At 45.5% G+C, this 24,870-nt stretch overlaps 1 protein-coding gene across 4 annotated transcripts in view; it reads right to left on the reverse strand.

The window, feature by feature from the left end:
* The window catches only part of tacc1 (transforming, acidic coiled-coil containing protein 1), a 175,082-nt gene extending 151,221 nt beyond the window's left edge, over positions 1 to 23,861 (reverse strand). For 3 of the 4 annotated variants that reach the window (XM_060856718.1, XM_060856720.1, XM_060856717.1), the window contains exon 1: positions 8,123 to 8,527. In XM_060856718.1, the coding sequence (XP_060712701.1) occupies positions 8,123 to 8,385 (263 nt within the window). In that variant the 5' untranslated portion in view covers positions 8,386 to 8,527. Of the gene's footprint in view, positions 1 to 8,122; positions 8,528 to 23,743 lie in introns of those variants that run through there. The other variant, XM_060856721.1, reaches the window with a different exon arrangement.
* Between the last annotated feature and the right edge of the window lie 1,009 nt (positions 23,862 to 24,870).

Genomic DNA, 24,870 nt, shown 5'->3' on the forward strand with positions numbered 1-24,870 from the left:
AGAACTGACTGTCGCCCGGAAAGGGTTGGTCTGTGTACTGAAGGCGGGATGGGGGGGATGAGTAAAAGACAGGAGGAGGTGGAGCCCAGAGAGCGAGAACAACATTTGGACAGACAAACAAATGGGCAATGATCAATGTGGGGGAATCAGTTGTTGTTGATTGGGACCATTAGTTACATGACAGTCCAGCATGGAGGAGTCAGTTTCAATTCCAGCCTCAGGCAACTGTCGGTGTGGAGTTTGCACATTCTCCCCATGTCTGCATGAGTTTCCTCCAGGTGCTCCAGTTTCCTCCCACAGTCCAAAGATGTGGAGGTTAGGGTGGATTGGCCAGGCTAAATTGCCCATAGTGTTCGGGGATATGCAGGCTTGGTGGGTTAAGCAGAGGAAATGCAGGGCTACAGGGATAGAGTCGGGGTGGTGGGTATGGGTAGGATGCTCTTCAGAGGGTCAAAATGGTCTCGATGGGCCAAATGACCTGCTTCCACACTGAAGAGATTCTCTGGTTCTATAACTTCTCTGCATCTCATAAGTCATCATTAATATGCCTTTGAGTTATTGTAGCTGGCATGCTATTCCTGAGATGTAAGCACAGCTGGTGGAATATAAATTCAACTCATTTTTAATTCAGGGATTGAAATTCCATGTCAGTAATGATGCCCAATAAACTAGAAACAGTTGTCAAAAAAAACCCCTATCTGATCACAGGGTAGGAAATCTGTCATCCTATACGGTCTGGCACACATGTCACTCCAGATTCACTGTAATCTGAATCTCCCAGAGAACAGTGATACTGGGCTTGAAACATTTGCTTTGTCTCACTCTCTCCACAGACACTGTCAGACTGGCTGAGTTTCTCCAACACCTTGCTGTGTCTTTTATTGCTGATCTCCACCATCCACATTGTTTTGGTCTTGTGGTTGACTCTTGTTCTGTGTATTTCCTAGTCAATCTGTTCAGTGATGTTGTGACACACCTCTGGAACATGTGGGATTTGAAATCTTCTAGCTCAAAGGTAGGGACACTACCACTATTCCACAAGAGCCCTTGTGGTCGACTTGTAACTTGCCCTCTGAACTGGCCTGGCAAGCCATTCAGTTCAAGGGCATTTATTGATGAGCATGAAATACTGGCCCTGGCAGCAGCACTAATATCCAGTAGTAAAACAATGATCATCTCTCCTGAATCTCACTTACACAATGCCACCATTCATTGTTCCAGAATTAAACGAGTGGGGAAAATAAGTGACAGTACAGTGCTGCAGTCAATGTAGGCTATTCATGCAACTGAAACTTGAGCACTCACTGTTATCAGAGCAACACGACATGAACTCTTTACTGGGAGGGTCAGTCAATTGCTCTGTATTAATGCCACCAGCTATTTCCTGATACCTCACACATGATGCAATAGCAACCATTTAGGGTTGAGCTTGTACAAACTGGAATGGTTCTGTGATAATCAGATTTAGCCAGCACACAATTTCAAAAGCCTGTCAGCCAGACAGAGAGGATATACCCCTGAGATTTCCACGCAGCACAATGATTCCAGTCGCACAATTCATTCATTGCTGCCAACATAATCTCTTTTCTTTCTGTTCTTTTCTGGGGAAGTGAGTGCCACTGGCTGGGCCGGTACAGGCCGCCCACCCATCATTGCTCTTCAATTAAGTGGCACGCTCTGCCATTTCATAGGGCAGACTGAATCAGCCACATGGTTGTGGGCCTGGAGTCACATGGAGGTCTGACTGAGCAAGGACAGCAGATGTCCTTCACTGAAGGGCATGGGAGAACCGGGTGTGGTTTTGCAACAATCAATGATATTTTCATGGTCACCATTACTGCAACAAGCTTTCAATTCCAGACCATTGTTCAATTTGAATCTAAGTTTCGCTAGCAGAGGGTTTGAGCCCTTGCACCCAGTCATTAGTATGGGCTAGCAGATTGTGAAGCCTAAAACATTACCAGTACCCTACAGTCACCCCTCATGTAAGTCTTCCCCTTTCTGCTCCCTGCCCTGTCCTTTCCTGAAGGTTTCACCTCCCATTGGAGGGGTCTCATCCAACAAGCGCCTCCCCAAAGCTTTGCAAGCCCTCCCCACTGCACGCTTCAGGCTGCAGACAGATTATGACAGGAGAGTTGATTGCGAGGAGAGTCCACAGAGCAGCCTGATTCCACTGTGACTCAGCATCCACAGACATGTTCGCCAGCAGCAGCAGCAGCAGCAGCACAGTGACTGAACTCTCTCAAACCTGAGGTTACTGAAACTGGATGATTGCCATACAGGCTCGGTGCAGATTGGGAGACAAAGCTGATCAGATCTGATCTGATCACACAATCACACAATCCCAACAGTGCAGATAGAAGCCATTTGACCCTCTGAAAAGCATCTTACCCAGAACAACAGCCCCGCCTTATCCCTGCAACCTGCTAATCCATGCAGCCTGTTGAAAGTCATGTTTTTTTTAACATCCCAACTGCAAAGCCGTCAGCAAAGGTTTGGATAAGGGGACACTGCCTCATGGTTGGGCTAGCGATGCCTCAGTTCGAAATTTATTGTACTTCATTTCAAAATCCTCTGCCACAGACTCACCCCTCACCCCCTCCAGCTTTGAGATCTCTATGTTGTTCCAATTTTCTGCTCCAGCCAATGACAATTTACTGCAAGCCATGCTTGTCTCAGTGAGAGCAGCTCCCAACTGCCACTGACTGTGGTATTATACTCATGAACCCATGACCTCTCCTGGGTAGAAGCGCCGGTGTTGGACTGGGGTGGACAAAGTTAAGAATCAAGCAACACCAGGTTATAGTCCAACAGGTTTATTTGGAAGTACTAGCCTTTTGAAGCACTACCCCTTCATTAGGGAGCCGCACTCCAAAAGCTACGAATTTCAAATAAATTTGTTGGACCATAACCTGGTGCTGTGTGATTCTTAACTCTCTCTGAGGAAGCATCTCATTCAGGACAGTTCATCTGAATGTTGTCAATGACGGTCCCACTCCTGGGAAAGTGAGTGAAGGATGACTATCATATTCCCAATCAGCTTCAGTGTTGGCTGAGGGAAATTGGGGTTGATGGTTGTGTTGATACCTCAGTAGATACCTCAGTGTTGGCTGAGGGAAATTGGGGTTGATGGTTGTGTTGATACCTCAGTAGATACCTCAGTGTTGGCTGAGGGAAATTGGGGTTGATGGCTGTGTTGATACCTCAGTAGATACCTCAGTGTTGGCTGAGGGAAATTGGGGTTGATGGCTGTGTTGATACCTCAGTAGATACCTCAGTGTTGGCTGAGGGAAATTGGGGTTGATGGCTGTGTTGATACCTCAGTGTTGGCTGAGGTCGACCTCTTCTTCTTTCTCTTGGTATAAAAGGGCACATTTTAGTGGAGAACCCGCCTGCGTCTCAAATAAGCTCCCCTCCTTCCCTGCCACCACCACACACCCACCTTTTCCAACAGGCAAACCCAACACTGGATGGAGAATCGTCCCTTGGTCTCACTTTTTGTTTTCACTGGTGTTTGTGAAGTGCTCCTCCTTTGGTTTCTGAACTGGTCAGTGAAAGAGAGCAATCCAGCTCCCATTCTCTGTGGTATTGATCAGCTTGCTGCTGGCTGTGGGAATTGGAGTGATGTGAAACAGTTGTGTGGGAGACCGAAGAGGATGTGAGGGTGAGACTGTATGTTGTTTTGGCTCAGTAATTTGCACAGACCCTCCCCTCCTGGAACCCTGGTTTCATCACCCCACACCCCACCCCCCACCCCCCGCCCCCCCACCACCATGATCATTTCCCACTCCTTCTGTCCAATAACTTTGGTTGTTCGAGCTGAGAGAAACTCCAACCCTATTCCTCAGCTGAAAGTGCTGGCCTCTGCCTGTGTAAACCCTCCTCTGCCTCACCTGTCCTTCCTGGGGGTGACCACACAATCACATATTCAGCCACGCAATTCCCCAGATTCAGCCAAAACAGATAAACCTGTGCACTCCAATCACTCAAATGGCCTCTCCCTGTGGTAAGCACTACTTTGCTCCTGTAGTGATTGGAATGAGGTTGGCCAAGTAGACCTCACTGAGTATGAGTTCCCTGATTGGGATTACTAACTTGGGCTAATTTGGGAGCCCTGGCTAACAGTTACAAACAGGAACCCGAGGGATTCTCCTGACTGTTGGGACAGGCTCTGTGCTAGCTGGTCAGAGTCAATGTAAATAAAGGGAGACTTGGTGACAAGATACCAGCCTCTTTGGAATTATTTTAGCTCCCTTACCTGCCCTCTACTTGTCTTTCGCTGCAACCCCCCCTGCATTGCAAACTTCTCTCTGTGCCCGACCACCTCACGTTTCATAGCCCCACCCTCTTTCCCAGATAATCATGTCCCCCTCCATCCATGTACAACCCCTCCTTTCCATTCTCTTTTCTGCCTCAGTGATTTCCTGGCATCGCTTCCCACAGTGTAAACGTTAAACACAGCACAGAATAGAAGTGAGGTCATATGCAACCGAGCATGAAGACATTGGAATGCCCTGTGAATACATTATGTTTCAGGCAAGTTTTGGAAGCAGGAGATCAACTTGTACACAGTGCACAGTGATTGTACGACAAGATCCAACTGTACGAAGGGTCAATGTTGGATTGGTTTTGTGACATGGTTCAGAATCTTTGAATCTTAGCCCAGCTGAGGAATGTTGGGCTAATTGACAGCTTGTCTCACCTCCTTGGATGCTCATACTCCCTTGGTTATTTAAACACCAAACCCTCTGGTCTGACATTCAACATAATACCTGTGCAGTGGCTTGAATCATGAACTATTTGATGTGGGTCACTGTTGCAGTCAGTATTTAGTTTCATAATTTCAGTCAGCTTCATTAAGCTGTCATTGACAGGCTTGTCTTTTTTGACCATGTGAATGGAGATCCCAGTTCCTAAGTGAAACGTTCAAACATCCGCCTCTCATCCTGCCTTCCATTCAGTCCTTACACTGCCCTGTGCTGCTGTGCAGGTTCCAGGTATCATCTCAATCCCTGCAGTAATGCTGGCTGCTGTCAAATGAAGCAGCATCTCTGCTCTCGGTGCACTATCAGGTCACCTCCAATTTAAGCCATGCAATGTAGGAGCAAAGCTGAAACATTTGGGGGTGGCGCGGTGGCTCAGCAGTTAGCACTGCTGCCTCCCAGCGCCAGGGACCCGGGTTCGATTCCATCCTTGGGCGACTGTCTGTGTGAAGTTTGAACATTCTCCCTGTGTCTGCATGGGTTTCCTCTGGGTGCAGACTAGGTGAATTGGCCGTGCTAAATTGCCCATAGTGTTCAGGGATGAGTAGGCTAGGTACATTATTCAGAGGTAAATATGAGGTAATAGGGTTGGGGCTGGGTTACTGTTTGGAGGGTCAGTGTGGACTTGTTGGGCCAAATGGCCTGTTTCTACACTGTAGGGATTCTATGATTTGGCTCATCAAGTCTGCTATTCAATGTGATCATGGCTAATTTGACAAGTTTCAACTCCACTTTCCTCCCTTTTCCCCAGAGCTCTTGATTCCCTTACTGACTGAAACCCACACAGACACGGGGAGAATGTGCAAACTTCACACAGACAGGTGCCCGAGGCTGGAATCGAACCTGGGTTCCTGGGGTTGGGAGGCAGCAGCGCTAGCCACTGAGATACTGTGCCACCCCTCTGCTTTGAATATGCTTAATGACCCAACCTCAGCAGGACCTCTGTAGTACAAAATTCCATAGTTTCACTGACCTCTGAGAGACAGGATTCATCCTCATCTGTTGAAACGCTTATTCTGAAATGATGCCCTACACTTCCCCACATGGGGAACTGCTGTTCCACATTTACTCCCTCAAACCCCCAAGAATCTTTTTTAAGGTTTTCATAAAGCTGCTTCTTATCCTTCTAAACTCCAATGAGTACAGGCCCAAGCTATTCGACCTGTCTGGATACCTCAGTCTGTCCATACCCGGGACCAGCCAGTGAACTTTCTCTGGACTGCCTAATAATGCCATCACATCTATTCTTAAATAAAGGGATCAAAGCTGTTCACAGTATTCTAAGGTACGGTATGTCATGTGCTTGTCTTGTTTTAGCAAGACTTCCCAATATTCATACATCATTCCCTTTGGAATAACAGTCAACACTGTCCTTCATTGTTACCTGCACAAGGAGTTCTCTGCAGTCTTTGTCCATGTAAATAATATTCAGCTCCTCTGTTCTTCCTGCCAAAGGAATAGCCTCACATATTCCCACATTATATTCCGTTGGCAAGCTTTCGTTGACTCACTTTTGCCACAATATCTCAATGCAGCAATATGTTATACAATAAAGATGTAGGAACATAACATGAAAACTCCAACATCTGTTCACATGTTATTCCAGCTCATAAAGCCGTGTAAATATCATGGCCAACTTGCATGTCTGGGCTAAGTTACAAAGAGTTAATCAGCATGTCATGCTTCAAGTGGCCCAAGTTAACATGAAGCCTAAGGCCTTCATACCATCAGGCCACATGCTGTGACACAGTCATGATCTGCTGAGTTTGTCTCTTAATGATATACTGACCGTGAGATGTACACAGCAGTCACCATCCCTCCAATTGAATCATCCCCGTGCCATTCCCTTCCCACTGTGTAAGTAACCAACGAGTCATCTAACCCATTGGTACAGACAAGATAAATCATTTTCGAGCGAAACTCGCTTGATGGAGCCTGGATCGGGATACTAAGCATAGCAGCCACTGCACAAGTTGTCGTGCAGGCGAAAACGGGTTTGCATTGCATCTTCTACCTGAAAACAAACAGTCTGATTGATTTTGCCCTGTGGTATTTGTCTTGTTGTTCTGTGCTCATACAGCCACCATGCCTGACAAAGGGCAAGGTGCACACTGACTATTCAACCAACTGTTTTTGAACCAATTTTAGGTACGGAGCATCTGCGACAGTCATGACACAATGTATTTCTTTTCATATTCACTCCCCTTTGTCAAATTACTTGGAGGCTGACTGAGCAAATAAGATTCCTCAAAGAGGAGGTTCATAATTTTAATAGAGGGCTTCCACTCCTGCTATGGATGCTGGGATAGGTTTGCCTCCATAGAGAGTGTTCATTTTTCACCACGATGGTGGGATTGCCACAGAAGTGGGAGTAGACTGGGGCAGAAGATTCGGACCCTTTGTGAAAAGCTCCTGCCGTTGACCTGGCTCCTTCCCCATTTGGCTAATCAAATCATGTGATTTGCATCAAGAACAAAGATCACCAGTTCTCACACGTTCATCCCTGGCAGGTGACATAACCACAAAGATCCCTCAATATCCTCCATTCCATGAGTGAACAGGCTTAGACAAAACCGACTCAAAGTGAGAGCTGACAGGGGGAGATTCAAGGGTTAAAAGAGCAGCAGTAAACAGTGCAGCAAGTCTGTTGTGGATTCACATTTTCTGTGCTTGTGCTTGGCGTTTATTATCAATAATGAACACTGATGTATTCCAGCTGGGGTGCTGTGGAACTTGGGAGAGGTGACTGTAAAGAAACACGAGCAGTTTCTTCCTGTCAACAAGAGTATGGCCTGAGTGAAACTCATGACAGTGCAGTGCCTCAGTCAATAGGGATCAGACAACATGGGCCTGGAATCAGAATTCACATCTTTCAGTGTCCCTTCATGACATGGACAAGGAAAGTGGGTCACTTCTCCAGAAATCCCTCCTGGCAATGAAATGGATGTCAGACAGGAGGAGGGACACGAGGCCTGATGGCTAGGAAAGAATATTTGAAACAGAAATGAAAACAAATAGAGAAAACGGCAGCAGCGATTTTAAACAGATCAAGCTGACCTTGATTTGCGGGTTCGAAGTGATAGTGGTCACAGCTCAGCCTGTTCTGGGATTATTGCAACACGGATAAATTCTCAAAATAAGGAATGACACAGAAAAAAACCACATTGACAAGAACATACACACATTAGCTGAGCACCACATTTGATACATTTCCATTTCAAACAGAATTAGCCACTCAGGCTTGTATGCAGTGGCTTAGCAAATGACACTTAAAAATCAAAGAGACAGACAAAAATTAAATACATAATTGGTTGCTCTCATATTGAAATTGAAAGATGGTTAGATGATGGATGACTTACATGCTTGCCTTCTCTTTTGAAGGTCTCACCCCTCCCTTGTGCTGGTGCTGGGACTGAGACCCTCCCATTCTGAAAGTTTTGTCAGGGGTCGCAGAGAAGCCTGTGCTGGTGAGGTAGGCTCCAACACAGACACAGAGTCTCACACACACACACACACTCACACACACACTCAATGCTGCAGTGGGACTGCAGTTCCTGCATTGACTGCTCAAGTTCTTCAAGCTGCTGAACTCTTGCCAGATCCTGGGCCAATCACATGCCATCAGCGTCACCTCGAGCCAAGGCTGCACATAACAGGACAGTGCAAAAAGCACAATAGGCTCAAATAAAGTCAGTGGTGAGGAATTCGAGGGTCCCTGGCACTTGGCTGCAGAGTAAAAGCTGACCCAGATGACAGCAACTACACCACAGAAGGATGTGTGTCCAAAGCTGCTGTCTGAAAGAAGAAAAGGCTTCTCTCTCTGATACATTCCGGGGCACACCATTCTTCTATCGAGGGATGCCCAGCCACAACAGTGTGTTTGTTTTCCTCTCCCATGTTGATGGTTCTCTACCTCGGGGAGAAAATGGGCTCTCCCAGCCAGCACATTCCAAACACAGACACATGCAAGCGAACTGACACTGCAGGGTGAGTGCGTCTGCTGCAAGCTCAGTGAGAAAGGGCACAATTAGTGAACCAAGCACCCCTCCCCATGGAATTCAGTGCCCTGTCACTGAGTTTGAGTTGCTGCTTTCTATTCAAGGAAGGCAGTTACACAGTCTTTGCAAAATTCCCAGCCCAGCCCTAACTAATATCACATAGAAACAGTCACCAGCTGCAGAGCAGCAGGTTAAAAACAAATGGTGTTGCCTTTTTTTTTGCTAGATTTAGCAACATAGGTAAAGAGTGAGCCATATTACGAGCTCTTCGTGAGCCTGAGTGTTATGATGTCCATCTTGCTGGCACAAAAGCCATCATCTACTTATAGATCTAGACCCCCAAAAGGAGTCACTGCACGTCTAAGTCCGGATTAAACACTGACACCTTCCTGCTGCATGAATGAAACAATCTGTTGGAAGTATCTATTGTCAGAGGTGGATGGGCACCAGGGACTGGGTGGAAATTGGCTCAGTACTTGAGGGCATTTTCTTCCATTTGGGATGAACCCATGAGCTGGGGTTGAAAGTTTATTCCCCTTGCTACAAAGCGCAAGGAAAACCTTTGAAGCTCTGCTAATAGCTTAGTATTTGCATTCCAACAATTGCAGAAGTGACCAGAAACCAGAAAGTGGACATGTAACTCCCCTGTGGCTTTAAGAGGTGTGTTTTGTCCTGATTTCTTTTCAAGAGAGATTGGGGAACAGGTTATCAGCAGCGTTTCAGAAGTTTTTGGGTTTTATTTTTAAGTTGGACCAGTAGAGCCTGCCTGAATGGCTGTGGGCCAGCTCCCACAGACCAAAGTTTTTAGTTTTAGCTTTCAGCACTTGCTGTTGGGGTCTGGAAGAAATGACAACTATTTTTTCCCTCTAAAGTTACAGCCAAAATCTGCAGGTTATTTTCCTATGACAGGAGTTACATGCGAAACAGTCTGTTTTCTGAATTTGCCTTTGTGTTCATGTACTGTTACGATACTGGAACAATTAGTTAGTAATAGTTGCTGCATCTATTTTCTGTTAAGTTTTCCGATAGGGTTAAGTTATTCCAATTCCTTCTTTCTTTCATTATATTTTAACTATAGTGGATGAATAAAGTGTGTTTTGCTCTAAATCCAGTAGTTTGACCAATCAAATTGCATCTGGAATGCAGCACCTGACATTTACTTGTAAAATGAGAAAAGGTTTAGGTCTAGGCTACCTGGTGAATATTTGAAGGGGGTTTGGTCTGGTCCATAGTAGGAAGTCTCATTATACAGACTCAACTCAGCGGTCTGACTTGTAACTCAGGCATTGTTTTGGGAGTCACTTTCCTTCTGAACTGTTGCTCATGAGAAATGACATTGAAATGGCTGGCACTGGAAACTGAGCTAAAGGACACTTGTTTTGAACGTGGTACATGCAGGTGGGAAGAATTAAATTGATCATCAGCAGAAGGTCTGTGCCTTGAGTGTGTGTGCATCCAGGAAAGAGTGACAGATGTGATGCCATCTGTTCAAAATGATAAAGCCCAAACCACCCACAGTCTCTCCAGGTGTACCATCCAAGACCACCTGGTAAGTGCGTCAAGACATGGGACTGATTCCTGGCAAGGAGCAGGTTTCCAGTTCAACTCAGCTCCACCAGGCCTCTGTCCATTTGGTCATTATTTAACACATGTTCAACTTGGACAAGCTTTGGACCATGAATAGCTCCCAGAACCTGCTTGTGACATCTCTACACCAGACAGACTGATTCTGGATCATACAGACACAAAGCAAATTGATTCCTGTGAACCTAGCCCCAGTGTTACTGTGCATGCAGCATAGCTGCACATCTGCATTCATGATCAGTCCCTGGACAGAGTTGTATTCTGTTTATCAAGTGATGGACAAAATGTTATAGTTACAACTGAATTCACAGATTATATATCCACGTGTATACGACACACATACATTGTGTATGTATACATACATTCACCATAGCAATGTCCAGGCCAATCAGAGTTAAAGTGACAACCAATCAAAACCCTGTCTTCACACAGTTATTTTCTTTGAAATTGGAAATTCTTGTAATTCTGTCCTGATGAATGCAAGACAAAAGTACTTTGACAACATCCCTCTATTTGCAGCAAAGGTTAATTTTTATGTGAATTCAGGCGGTTTCTTATTGAATATAACAGCAACAGTGTCTTGTATTTATATAGTGCCTTTAATACAGCAAGGTATCCAAAATTGTTTCACAGCAGCATCAGCAAACTACACTTGTCACCAAGTCACAAAATGAGAAGTATTCGGTTGGAAGAGGTAGGTTTTAAGGAGGGTATTAAAAATGAGAGACAGGTCAGGAGAGATGTAGAAGCAGGAAGATGAAGGCAGTGTGGGGTCATTACATCAGGAAATGCTTCAGAGGCCAGAGTTGGAAGTCTGCAGATTTCTTGAGGAAACTATGGGTTGTTGGGGGTTACAGACATCCAGAAAGATGAAGTTATGGAGCAGTGTGCAAACCCAGCATGGAAACACAAGGATTTTTTTCTTAATTGCTGGTGCTCTGAGGATACATGATCATGAAACTTATTGTATTATTTTAGGCATTGAAACCTTGTCCCAGATCTCTTTGGGTTAAAATGGTGACAAAGTGACTTCAGTGTTTCACTCCCTGAGGGAAGACCAAGCATAGGAATGGATCTGTTGTTGCAAATCAGGCATTGACAGTGGGACTCTGCACTGACAGTGTCCATACTTATGTCTGACTGGCAGAACAAGCTGTGCTGATAATGCATGTGAGATATTATTTGTTTTCCATTATTTATTTAAATGTAACACATAGTTGTTCAAAATATTGGAAAAAGTAAGGAAGTAAAACAAGATACCAGAATTCAGATTAACAGGGTTCAGGAAGAGGAAGTTGAATGTTTCATGACAAGTGCTGACTTTGGCATTGCTAACAGCTTCCTGCTTTCAAAAGGCCTTGATACATGCTATGCTAATTGGTGAATGAAACCTCGTCAGAAAGAAAGGAGAGATTTGCATTTATATAGCGCTTTTATTAACTTTGTTGGCACCTAAATCTCGGATACAGGATCCTTAAGGAGATAGGGAGCAACCAGAAGACGTGGTACACATAGTACCAATGACAAAGCTGGGAAAAGAGAGGACATGAAAAGAGAATATAGGGATTTAGTTTGGAAGTTAAAAGGCAGGACAAACAGAGTAGTAATCTCAGGATTGCTACCAGTGCCACGGGCAAGTGAGGCTTGGAATAGAGAGCGAGTGCCAATGAACACATGGCTGCAGGGCTGGTGTAGAAGGGAGGGCTTCAGATAGTGGATCACTGGGATACCTTTTGGGGGAGGTAGGACCTGTACAAAAAGGATGGGTTGTACCTGAACTGGAGGGGTACCAATATCCTGGCTGGGAGGTTTGCTAGAGCTCTTCGGAAGGGTTTAAATGAGATTGGTGGGGGTGGGAACTTGAGCTATGGATCAGATGATGAAGTAGGTAGTGCATAGCCAGATACAGTGTGCAGGGAATCTGCGAGGAGGGATAGGCACTTGATAGGGTGACGGTGCAGTCAGTATGATGGGTTGAAGTGTGTCCATTTTAACGCAAGAAGTATAAGGATGACAAATGCAAAGTATGGATCAGTATTTAAAACTGTGAATTTGTGGCCATTGCAGAGATTTGGAGATCACGGGGGCAGGAAAGGTTATTGGATGTCTCAGGGCTTAGAGGTTTCAAAGGGAATGGGGGAGAGAGGTAAAAGAGGTGGGTGAGTGGCATTGCTAGTATCACAGCTGTAGAAAGGGAGATTGTTGAGGAGTGTTTGTCTACTGAGTCAGTATGAGTGGAAGTCAGAACCAGGAAAACAGCAGTCACTTTATTGGGAGTTTTCCACAGACCTCCCAATAGCAACAGAGGCACAGAGGAGCGGATTGGGAGGCAGATTTTGGAAAGGTGCAGAAGTTACAGGGTTGTTGTTGTGGGTGACTTTAACTTCCACAATATTGACTGGAACCTCCTTAGTGCGAATAGTTTGGGTGGAGCAGTTTTTGTCAGGTGCATCCAGGAAGGATTCCTGACTCAATACATAGATAGTCTGATGAGAGGGGAGGCCATATTGGATTTGGTGCTTGGCAACAAACTAGGTCAGGTGTCAGATCTCTTAGTGGGAGAGCATTTTGGTGATAGTGATCACAAATCGCTGACCTTTACAAAACTCAGAGAAGGTTATGAGCAAACAGTACGGGAAAGTGTTTAATTGGGGGAGGTGGGATTACAATGTTATTAGGCAGGAACTGGGTACCTAAATTGGGAACGGATATTCTCAGGGAAATGCATGACAGAAAGGTGGAGGTTGTTCAGGAAGCACTTGCTGATAGTGCTGGACCACTGAGGCATGGAAGGAATGGTAGATTGAAAGATCCTTGAGGGACAAGGGATGTGGAACATCTTGTCACGAGGAAACAGGAAGCTTATGAAGGTTAAGGAGGCAAGGATCAAGCACAATTTTAGAGGTAGGCAGGAAGGAACTGAAGAATGGACTTGGGAGAGCTGGAAGGAGGCCTGAAAAGGCCTTGGCAGGTTGGATTAAGGAAAACTCTAAGGCATTCTACGTTTATGTGAGGAACAAGAGGATGGCCAGAGTGAGGGTAGGGCCGATCAGGGAGAGTGGAAGGAACTTGTGGCTGGAGTACGAGGAGGTAAGGGAGGTCCTTAATTAATACTTTGCTTTAGGATAGACTTGTTGAGCCAAATAGCCTGTTTCCACACTGTAGGGATTCTATTCTGTTCTGTTCTATTCTATTCACTACTGAGTGGGACCTTGATGTTTGTGAGGACAGCATGAAATAGGCTGGTATCCTTGAAAAAGTTGATGTTAAGAAGGAGAATGTACTGAATTTGAAAAACATAAGGATAAATAAGTCCTCTGGACGAGACAAGATATCCCCTGGGTTACTACAGGAAGTGAGGGATTGCTGTACCTTTGGCGATGATCTTTGTGTCCCCACTGTCCACTGGAGTAGTGCCCAGATGACTGGAGTTGGTAAATGTTATTCCCTTGTTCAAGAAAGGGAATAGGGATAATCCTGGGAATTACAGACCAGTCAGACTTATTCCTTTGGTGGGCAAATTATTGGAGAGGATTCTGAGAGACATGATTTATGATCACTTGGAAAAGCTAGCTTGATGAGAGACAGTCGCATGGCTTTGTAAGGGGCAGGTCATGCCTCACAAATCTCACTGAATTCTTTGAAGATGTGACAAAACACATTGATGAAGGTAGAGCAGTGGATGTGGTACGCATGGATTTTAGCAAGGCATTTGATAATGTTTCCCATGGTAGGGTCATTCAGAAAGTAAGGAGGCATGGGATACAGGGAAATCTAGCTGTCTGGATACAGAATTGGCTGGCACACAGAAGACAGGGTGGTGGTAGATGGAAAGTATTCAGCCTGGAGTTCGGTGACCAGTGGTGTTCTGCAGAGATCTGTTCTGGGACCTCTGCTCTTTGTGATTTTTATAAATAACTTGGATGAGGAAGTGAAAGAGTGTGTTAGCAAGTTTGCTGATGACACGAAGGTTGATAGAGTGGTGGATAGTGTGAAGGGCTGTTGTAGGTTATAATGACATTGACAGGATGCTGAACTGGGCTGATAAGTGGTAGATGGAATTCAACCTGGAAAAGTGTGAAGTCATTCACTTTGGAAGGTCAAATCTGAATCCAGATTACAGGGTTAAAGGCAGGATTCTTGGCAGTGTGGAGGAACAAAGGGATCTTGGGGTCCCCGTCCATATATCCCTCAAAGTTGCCACCAAAGCTGATAGGGTTGTTAAGAAGGCGTATGGTGTGTTGGCTTTCATAGGTAGGGGGATTGAGTTAAGAGCCACGAGATTATGCTGCAGCTCCATAAAACCCTGGTTTAACCACACTTGGAATATTGTGTTCAGTTCTGGTTGCTTCATTATAGGAAGGATGTGAAAGCTTTCGAGAGGGTGCAGAAGAGATTTACCAGGATGCTGCTTGGACTGGATGGCATGTCTTATGAAGAAAGGTTGAGGGTGTGAGGGCTTTTTCATTGGAGTGAAGAAAGATGAGAGGTGACTTGATAGAAGTGTACCAGATCATGAGAAGCATAGATAGAGTGGATAGCCAGAGACTTTTTCCCAAGGCAGAAATGGCTATCACAAGGGGACATAATTTTAAGGTGATTGGGGTAAGATTGAGGGGACATGTCAGAGGTAGGTTCTTTACACAGAGAGCGGTGGGTGTGTGAAATGCACTGCCAGCAGTGGTCGTAGAGTGAGATACATGAGGGACATTTAAGCGACTCTTGGATAGGCACATGGAAGATAGTACAATGAAGGGGAGGTGGGTTAGTTTGATCTTAGAGTAGGATAAAAGGTCAGCACAACATGGAGGGCTGAAGGGCCTGTTCTGTGCTGTACTGTTCGATGTTCTATGTAAACCACCACCATCATCATTCACTCTCTTCACCACAGAGCATCAGTAATGTGTATGATCTACAAGAGGCACTGCAGAAATTCAACTGGGCTCCACCAACAGCACTTTCCAAGCCCATGACTTCCACTCATGACAACTTTCCAAAACTACAGCATAATAGTGGCAAAAGTGGGAGAGGGAATGAGTACATTAGCTTTCAGCAGAGGGAAGGTACTTGGGAAAGGCAAGGATTTGAAGGCCAAAACATCATCTCGACCTGATGGCTTGTAACCTAGAATATGAGACATAGTAGCTGCAGAGATACTGGATTCAGTTTTAGTCATCTTCCAAGAATCCTCAGATTCTGGTAAAGTTCCAGATCATCGGAAAATTGGCAATAAAATTCCCTTGTCCAAAAAAAGGAGGAAGACAAAAATAAAGTTAACTATCGGCCAGCTAGCTTTACGGCTATCACTGGGAAAATGTTAGACTAACATAACGGATGTAACGAAGGACCATTTAGATATTGATAATATGATCAGAGTTGGGATGTCTTCATGAAGGGAAAATCATACCTGACAAATTTCCTGGAATTTCTTGACAAGGTAACAATCAGGGTAGATAAAGGGGAAGCAGTAACTGCAATATATTTTGATTTACCAAAGACAATTAATATGGTCTCACACAGTTGGTGGCTTACCATGGTAGGAGCCCATGGTGTTGGGGATCGGACAAAGGATTAACAAATGAATAGAAGGGGATATTTTCAGGTAGGCAACCTGGAAGTAATGGAATGCCACAGGGATTAGTACTGAGTCCACAGTTATTTACAATGTATATTCAGGACTTGGATGGAGACTGTGAATTCTATAGTCATGTTTGCAACTGACACAAAAATAGGTGGGAAGGTAGGTGGTGAAGCTGACACAGAGAGACTGAATTGGGAAAGAGACAGGTGAAGTGAGTGGGCAAAGGCTCTATATATAATGTGGGAAAATGCGAGGCCATGTGTTAAGGCTGGAAGGATCGAAGAGCTGAATATGATTTAAATGGAGCAAGAGAATAGAAAGCAGCAATATCAAAGGATTTTGGGGTTCCTCTGCATGAATCACAAAAGGCTGGCATTCAAATTCAGCAGCAATATGGAAGGCAAAAGGAATGTGAATCATTGTTTTAAAAAGAATGGGGTACAGAAGTGAAGAGGTTTTGCAAAAAAAAACTATACAGGGTTCTCATCTGGAATACTGTGAACAGTTTTGATCGCCTTATCTGAGGAAAGACATACTGGCATGGGAGGTGATCCGGTGACTATTCATTTGGGAGATCATTCATAGAGAAGAATTATCTTGTGAGCAGGTCAGGCCTGTCATCATTGGACGATGGATTAATGAGATGCAACTTTATTGAAACATAAAAGTTCCTCAGGGGACTTGACAGGACAGATAAAGAAAAGATGTTTGATCTCGTGGGAGAGTCTTGGAACAGACAGCATCATCTTAAAGGAACAGGTCACTCATTTAAGAAAAATGAGGATGAAATTCTCCTCCCACAGAGGGCTTTCGAGATTGGATCTTTATATGCAATTAGGGCCACGATAAACATGAAGGGAATCAAGAGTTATGGATGGAAGGCAGGAAAGTAGATTCAAGGATTCATCAGATCAGTCATAACCTTACCAAATAGCTGAGTAGAATTGAAGGGCTGAATGGACCATTTCTGCTATGATATCTTCTGCTGTTGTAAACAAATATGTATTTGCTCTGTGATCTGGGAGAGGCAAATAACAAAGGACAAAAACCAGAATAACTGGGGAAAGGTAAATCGATAAAGTTTCTCTCCCATCCATCCCTGAGTCAAAGCTCATCCTAGAGATCTCTGCAGTGCCTTTTTTCCCCTGGTACAATGAGCAGTACTTCCAGAATTCAGTGAATCTCCGATCGATGTATGAATTGATGTTTGTCCCAAAACCCAAGGTTACTCTGCAAATTTCAACACATTGGATCCTATCCCTGAACTGGACCTGCTGTCAAAGAGCTGAAAATTTTGATTCCCTGGTCCTTCCAAACGTATTCAATTGAAGGAGACTGAGACACAGTCTATTCCTCTGTGAGGCTACAAGTTCAGGAAAGTAATCCAGACATTGGAGTTTCTCAAAACCAAAGCAAAATCCAAAAGCCAAAAATGTGAAGGCAGGAAATCCTTTCCTGTTTGTGGCATTATAAAACAATCAGCATGATTTAGTTAGCGCCAGGCTCGGTGCACTGTTCCAGTTGTAATCAAGGTACTGAGGGGGACAATGAGGATGACCACAATTAGTTTGAAGAGAAAGATTCAGTTTTGTTCAATGGCCTGTGCAGAATGAGAGAAAGTGAGTGACTGTGCCACACATTAAGGTCACGGATGTGCTTCAATATATTTAAATTAACTCAAGTAATGAAGTAACAGGGTGTGGTACTGGTTTGTGGACTTTTTTTTATCTTGATCCAAAAGATGTCAGCGAATGCTGTTCCCTCCAGATGGAAAATTACCGAGTCGCTCCTGCAGCCACCAGCTTGTTCCCTGGGTTGTTTCTGGTACCCGTCCGATGCCAAGAGACTACTCATAATTAACAAGAAAACAGAAGGTCTTTTGGAACTTGTGTCTGGAATTCGACGTGATCAAAGCCTGAATGTTGTACTGCAGCAGCAATAACAGGCTTGTTCAGACACTGAACACCCAAGTGAGGGTGACACAACTTTCTGCTGCTGACCAGGTCTCCCTGCAATTTGAAACAGCTCAACTGCATCTTATATCCTGTTGCAGAGCGACCCATCTGGCTGGACAGGGCCCGACACTCAAACAGCATTAATGTGCTGGTTGGTGTGCACAGGAAATTTGGCGAGTGAAGCAGAAACTTCAGCCCACCAAAATTTTCCTTTCGCATCTGACTCAACTATTTGAACACTCCAAGGCACATGGAATTTATGACATGGAAACAGACCACTCAGCCCAACTGTCGCATGTTGGTATTTGGACTCAGCACAAGCATCGTCCCACCCTTTATTCTTTATGTGATGCCAGCTGCTGCTGCTTTCTCTCATGTATCTATCTGTCTAGATTTCCTCAAAATACATTGATCCTATTTGCATCAACAGCTACCTGAGTAAACAGGGTCCTCCTGAATGACTGGGGATGAAAGAGTTATCTTAAGATGAGAGAGTGGACTGTTGTTGTAAGGTGCAAGGGTCTGAAAGGATTAATGCTGAGGCATGCCATAAGCACAAAACATGACAATGATGTCTGAAGATGTGGATAGAAAACAGCTGAGGATCACACAGCAGTAAGACCTAACATCCAGGTCCTCCTCAAAGCACTTGTAGCAATGTCTTTCATATCAAAATGATCAAGGACAAGTTGTCAACATACAATGAACGAACTGAAAAATGCGTTGCTGGAAAAGCGCAGCAGGTCAGGCAGCATCCAAGGAGCAGGAGAATCGACGTTTCGGGCATAAGCCCTTCTTCAGGAATCATGCCCCAAACGTCGATTCTCCTGCTCCTTGGATGCTGTCTGACCTGCTGCGCTTTTCCAGCAATGCATTTTTCGGCTCTGATCTCCAAGCATCTGCAGTCCTCACTTTCCCATACAATGAATGAACTCTTGTTCAAGGCAGCAGCCTCTTCCAGTTAGACCAGGGAGTGGTTTTCCTTGGCCACTGTGGACAGAGGAAGGCCCTGGAAATCACTTGACTTAAAGAGACAGCAAAGGTACCACTTGGAGTGATGTAGCCTCAGTTTAAGCTGCACATCCCCAATGAGACTGTGTCATTGCAGCTTAGAAGAATAAGAGGTAACTTTGTTGAAACATCTCAGGTTCAGAGAGAACACGGTAAAGATGGATGCTGAAAGGACGTTTCTCCTTCTGATAAAAACTAAAACTAGGGGCACAGGTTAAAATAAAGGCTTTCCCATTTAGGTGAGTGATGGGGGAGAAATCTTTCACTCTGGAGATTGTGAGTCATTGGAAGTCTCTTCCCAAAGAAAGCAGTGGAGGTGGGTTCACTGAATACTTCCAAACTGCAGGTATACAGATCCTTCACTGACAAGGGAGTCAATAGCTAGGGGACATCAGTAGGCTTGTGGAGTTGAAGCCACAATTCAACCAGCTATGATAAGACCATAAGATGGCCATTCAGCCCATCAAGTCTGTTTGGCCATTTAATCATGGCTGATATGTTTCTTAGCCCCATCCTCCTGCCTTCTCCCCATAACCCTTGACCCCCTCACTCATCACTCATCAGACCGATCTCAGTCTGAAATATACTCCATGACTTTGGTCTGCACAACCCTCTGCGACAATGAGTTCCACAGATTCCCCACCCTCTGGCTGAAGAAATTCCTCCTCATCTCAGTCCTACAGGATCCTCCCTTCACTCTGCCCTTGGATCCGATTCTTCCATCTTGGAGGAAACATCGTCTCCGCATCCACTCCCTCCAGGCCTCTCTGGATCCCGTACCTTTCAATCAGATTCCACTCACCCCGCCCCCCCCGCCATCCTTCTAAACTCCATTGAGTACAGACCCAGAGTCTTCAACCCAGGATCATTCTTGTATACCTCCTCAGATCCCCTCCAATGTCAGCATGTTCTTCCTTTGAGACGAGGCTGACAACTGCTCAAAATATTCCAAACACAGACTGACCAGAGCTTTATACAGCTTCAGCAGGCCATCTCTGCTCTTGTAGTCTTGCCTTCTCAAATGAATGCTAACATTGCATTTGCCTCAACTGCCACTGAACCTGCAGGTTAACCGTCAAAGAATCTTGAACTAAGACTAAGACTTCTAAGTCCCTTTATACTTCACACTTCTGAAGCCTTTCCCCGATGCCTCTATTCTTCCTACCAAAGTGCCTAACCGCATACTTTCCAACGTTGTAATCCATCTGCCACGGCTTTGTCCCCTCTCCTAACCTGTCCACGTTCTTGTGCAGCCACCCTGCTTCCTCAGTGCCATCTGTCTCCTAGCTATCTTTGTGCCATCTGTAAACTTAGCAACAATGCCCTCAGTTCCTTCATCCAGGTTATTAATATGTAATTATGAATAATTGCCGTGCCAACACTGATCCTTGTGGAACTCCACTGGTCACTGGCTCCATCCTGAAAAACACCCTTTGTCCCCATTCTCAGCCTTCTTTCAGTCAGCCAATCCTCTATCCATGTCAGTCCCTTGCCCCTAACACCACAGCGTCTTGCCTTATTTAGCAATCTCATACGTGGTACTTTGTCAAAGATCTTCTGCAAATCCAATTAGGTCACATCCACTGGCTCTACTTTGTCGAACCAGCTGATTACCTCCTCAAAGAATATGAATAAGTTTGTCAGACGTGACCTCCCCTTAACAAAGCCATGCTGACTCAGTCCTATGTTACAATGCACTTCCAAGTTCTCAGCGACTAGATGTAGTCCTTTGGACTAAGGGGGGTCAATGGGTACAGGGAGAAAGTGGGATGAGAACTGGATGATTAGCCATGGTCATATTGAATGGTGGGCCAGGCTTAAAGGAGCGAATGGTCTCCTCTTGTTTCTTTTCTCTATGCTTCCATGTTTATACTCCATTCAGCTCAGGGTGGGGGGGGGAGGGGTATAATGTGTGATTTGTAGGCGCTGATAACAAGACAGCATTTTATATGGTAGGTTTCCTTTGCACTTGTTGGGTGTTTACTGCTTCTTTGACTTTGTCAGGAGTACGACATAGCTTAAGATCCATGGTCTCAGAGATAGTGACGTAACGATGATGCAAGGTGAGAGAAAGAGAGAGGAGGTCTCCTGTAGGGAATATTCAAAACCTATGTAGAACTCTTAACTGGACAAATCAACTGGCTGTCAACACAAGGCCTTTGGCGAAATTGTCCTGGACTGCAATCATTTGACAATCAGATCCACTACACTCTAACAAAAAGGTGGAACGTCCCACTGTCAACCAAACTGTTCCATCAACAACTCTTAAGACCATAAGACCAGAAGATATTGGAACAGAAATGAGGCCATTCAGCCCATCGAGTCTGCTCCACCATTGAATCAGGGCTGATAAGTTTCTCATCCTCATTTTCCCACTTTCTCTCTGTGACCCCTGATCCCTTTTGCAATCAAGAACCTATCTATCTCTGTCTTAAATATACTCAGTGACCTGGCCTCCACAGCCTTCTGTGGCAGTGAATTCCATAGGTTCACCACTCTCTGGCTGAAGAAGTTTCTCCTTATCTCTGTTCTTCCCTTTACTCTAAGGTTGTGCCCTCGGGTCCTGGTGTCTCTAGCCAATGCAAACATCTTTGCAGCATCCACTCTGTCCAGGCCATTCAATATTCTTTAAGTTTCAAATTAGATCCCCCTCATCCCTCTAAACTTCATCAAGTCTCATCTTCTTACATGTCCACACTCACCCTGCCCTGGATCTGTCTGTCCCCTTCTCCCTCATGCACTCTGATGTTGCATCTGAAAGGAATCACTGTGGTCAGACATGGCAGCAAGTTCCATCATCACATCGGTACCTGTGTCAGGAAGTTCCTCCTTCATTCTTCACCCCATCTGTTAATAGCTGTCTCATCTTGCTGGCCTTTTGTTGCAGACTCCCCAGCAGAGGATATGTTGAGAGAGTAACAGACTTGTTTTGACCTCTCCATGACTGCTCCTGTGTCACGCTACAGTATAGAGAATGCTGGCTAACCAGCCCTCCCACCTATGCAACCAAGCTCAGTCTCAGATGTCCTTGTAGAGGGCTCGCTGACTCTCTCCTGCTGCTCTCCTGCCTCAGAAATGATTCCGCAACGTGGCAGGTTGTGAATTCTCAGCTGTTGAGTTGATTCAACACTAAAGAGTGATGGGTTGGAGGGTTTGAGCTGAACAGGCTGGGGCTGTTTTCGCTGGAGCGCTGGTGGCTGAGGGGTGACCTCATTGAGGATTATAAAATCATGAGGGGCATGGAAAGGGTGAATAACAAATGTCTTTTTCCCACAGTAAGAGAGTCTAAAACTAGGTTGCATAAGTTTAAGGTGGGAGGGAAAACATTTAATAGGGATCTAAGGGGCAACTTTTTCACGCAGAGGGTTGTGTGTGTATGGAATGAGCTGCCAGAGGAAGTGGTGAAGGCTGGTACAATTGTATAAGAATAGGAAGGGCTTAGAGGGTTATGGGCCGAGTGCTGGCAGGTGGGATTAGATTATTTCAGGATATCTGGTTGGCATGGATGCGTTGGAGCGAGTTGTTTCCATGTTGTACATCTCTATGACTCTATAACAATGGAATTGAGGGTCATGGGGAAAAGGACAGGACAATGGGATAGGTGGGCGTATTGAGCGGTGAAGCAGATCAAGGAGCTGGACTGTTCATTTTGTCTCCTACTTTTGCGGCTCTTCTGATCCAAAGATAACTGTATACCCAGCAGTCCAACAAGAAAAATATATTCATAATCTAGGCTATGGTTGAACCTGGGAGCTGGGGTGGTGAATACTGCAAGTGTTTATTGACGTTGCATCAAATCTCCTCTTTCCGTTCTCACATAGAGCAGTCTAACCACATACAAGGCGAGAAGGTCCCTCTGCAGGAAAGAACAATCTGCTTCACATTCATCCTTCTCACTGCATCGTCAATGACCCAATACTGCCAGGAATAATGGAGCTGTGATTGTGGAGTTAGCTGGTCTGTCTCACTGTCTTTGCAACATTTATCTTTACTTTATAAGCATAAAGTGACAATGGGCAGGGCTGACCCTGGAGGCAATGAGATTACAATGCACACAGAATGTCACATTCAACCAAAGTAACAAGCTGCTAAAGCTTGAGACCAAGTTCACTGCTGCATAAGACCACAGGCAGCAGGAATTAGGCCATTCAGCCCATCGACTCTACCCTGCCATTCCATCATGGCTGTTCAGTTTCTCAACCCCAGTCTCCCACTTTCTCCCCACATCACATCTTTGCAAAGGTTCCCTTTCTCACCCAGTGCGGTTCACACAACAGAGGACAGCAGTGAGAACAACAAAGACTTGCATTTGTGTAGTGCTTTTCACAGCCTCAGGGCATCCCAGAGTGCTTTCCACAGCATTTAAGCTAACGGAGCGCTTCCAAAGTGCAGTCACTCACTGCTGCACCCGAGTACAGAACAGCAGAGGTCAGGAATGCACAAACCCACTCAGACAATAAACGGAATTCTGGCACCTGCCAATCCGAATCTGCAGTTGCCAAACGTGGAATGTGTGGTTAAAAACAAACAGACATCAGCAAGGCCTGTGACCTGCACGGGGGTTTGTGGGAGCAGGCTGACGGCAAGGCCACTGGAACAAACACCGGTCAGGCAATTCCTGAGGAAATAGCTTTCACATTCTGTGCGGGGACTTGCAGGGAAATCACAATGGGAGGTGGCCGACTCATTTCTGAGCCAGAACTCTCCAACTGAGCACTGGCAGCTTCCCTGGCTGGAGTGAGCCCTGACCTCGCTCTTTCTAAATGCTGTCAAACCTGTCCAGAGGGACCAGCAAGGTTAGGCCGCTGTGGCTCAGGACTGAAACAGGAAGGGCTGCACCACTCTGCTTACCTTTGCTCATTGGGATGGGACACTCCTCCGAAGACAGCAAGGCAACAATATGACTCTCCTTCAACGTGGAAGACAGAGCAAGCTGACTCTTGAATTAATGAGCTCCTGGGAAGAGGAAGAGAGGGAGGAGTTTTCCCCCCACCTCCCTCCCTCCTGACTTTTGGAATTCTACTGACGGGAAAAGGATGTGTTGTCACATTTTGGCTTTCTCTGTTGCAGCTTACAAGGCGAGGAGAGAGGAGAAATCCCCTCAGGCTCAGCAGGCTGAGATCTATTTTCCTTTGTCAGTTCCAGGCTCAACAATGCAGTGACTCCACCAGCATGGCAGGAAGGGCTGTGGAGAACTCCCTCTCAGATTTACAGCTGGGTGGGCTCCTCCCAGTTCTCCAGATGCTGGTCTTTACCAGAGAGAAAGCAGCAGCTCTGTCTGAGTGGCAAAAGGAAGCTTTTGTGACGGTGCCTGTTGGTTCCAATGTGTTATACGGTCACAAACCTGAGACAGAAAAGCGTTAGATTAGATTCCCCACAGTGTGGAAACAGACCCTTCGGCCCAACAAGCCCACACCGACCCTCCAAAGAGTAAGCCACCCAGACCCATTTCCCTCTGACTAATGCACCTTTCACTTCATATACCCATCCAGATGCCTTTTAAATGTTGCAATTCTACCAGCCTCCACCACATCCTCTTGCAGTTCATTCCATACACACACCACCCTCTGTGTGAAAAAGTTGCCCCTTAGATCCCGATTAAATGTTTCCTCTCTCACCTTAAACATATGCCCCCTAATTTAGCATGGCCAATTCATCTAACCTGCACATCTTTGGAGTGTGGGAGGATACCCCAGCACCCAGAGGAAACCCATGCAGACACGGGGAGAATGGGCAAACTCTGCACAGACAGTCGCCCAAGGCTGGGATCTAACCTGGGTCCCCTGGCACTGTGAGGCAGCAGTGCTAACCACTGAGCCACCGCACCACCCCATTGTCCTCTCGTGTGACACATCAAAAACTTCATTTGTTTTATTGAAAAACAAGCAGGGGTTACCTCCCAAGGCTTGTTTCCTTGACAAAGCTCTGTTGCCAAGTGGTGTTCAGCAAGATCCCAGGATGATTTCTTTCAGTGAGAG

Source organism: Hemiscyllium ocellatum, chromosome 48 (assembly GCF_020745735.1).
Source record: "Hemiscyllium ocellatum isolate sHemOce1 chromosome 48, sHemOce1.pat.X.cur, whole genome shotgun sequence".
Lineage (NCBI taxonomy): Eukaryota > Metazoa > Chordata > Chondrichthyes > Orectolobiformes > Hemiscylliidae > Hemiscyllium > Hemiscyllium ocellatum.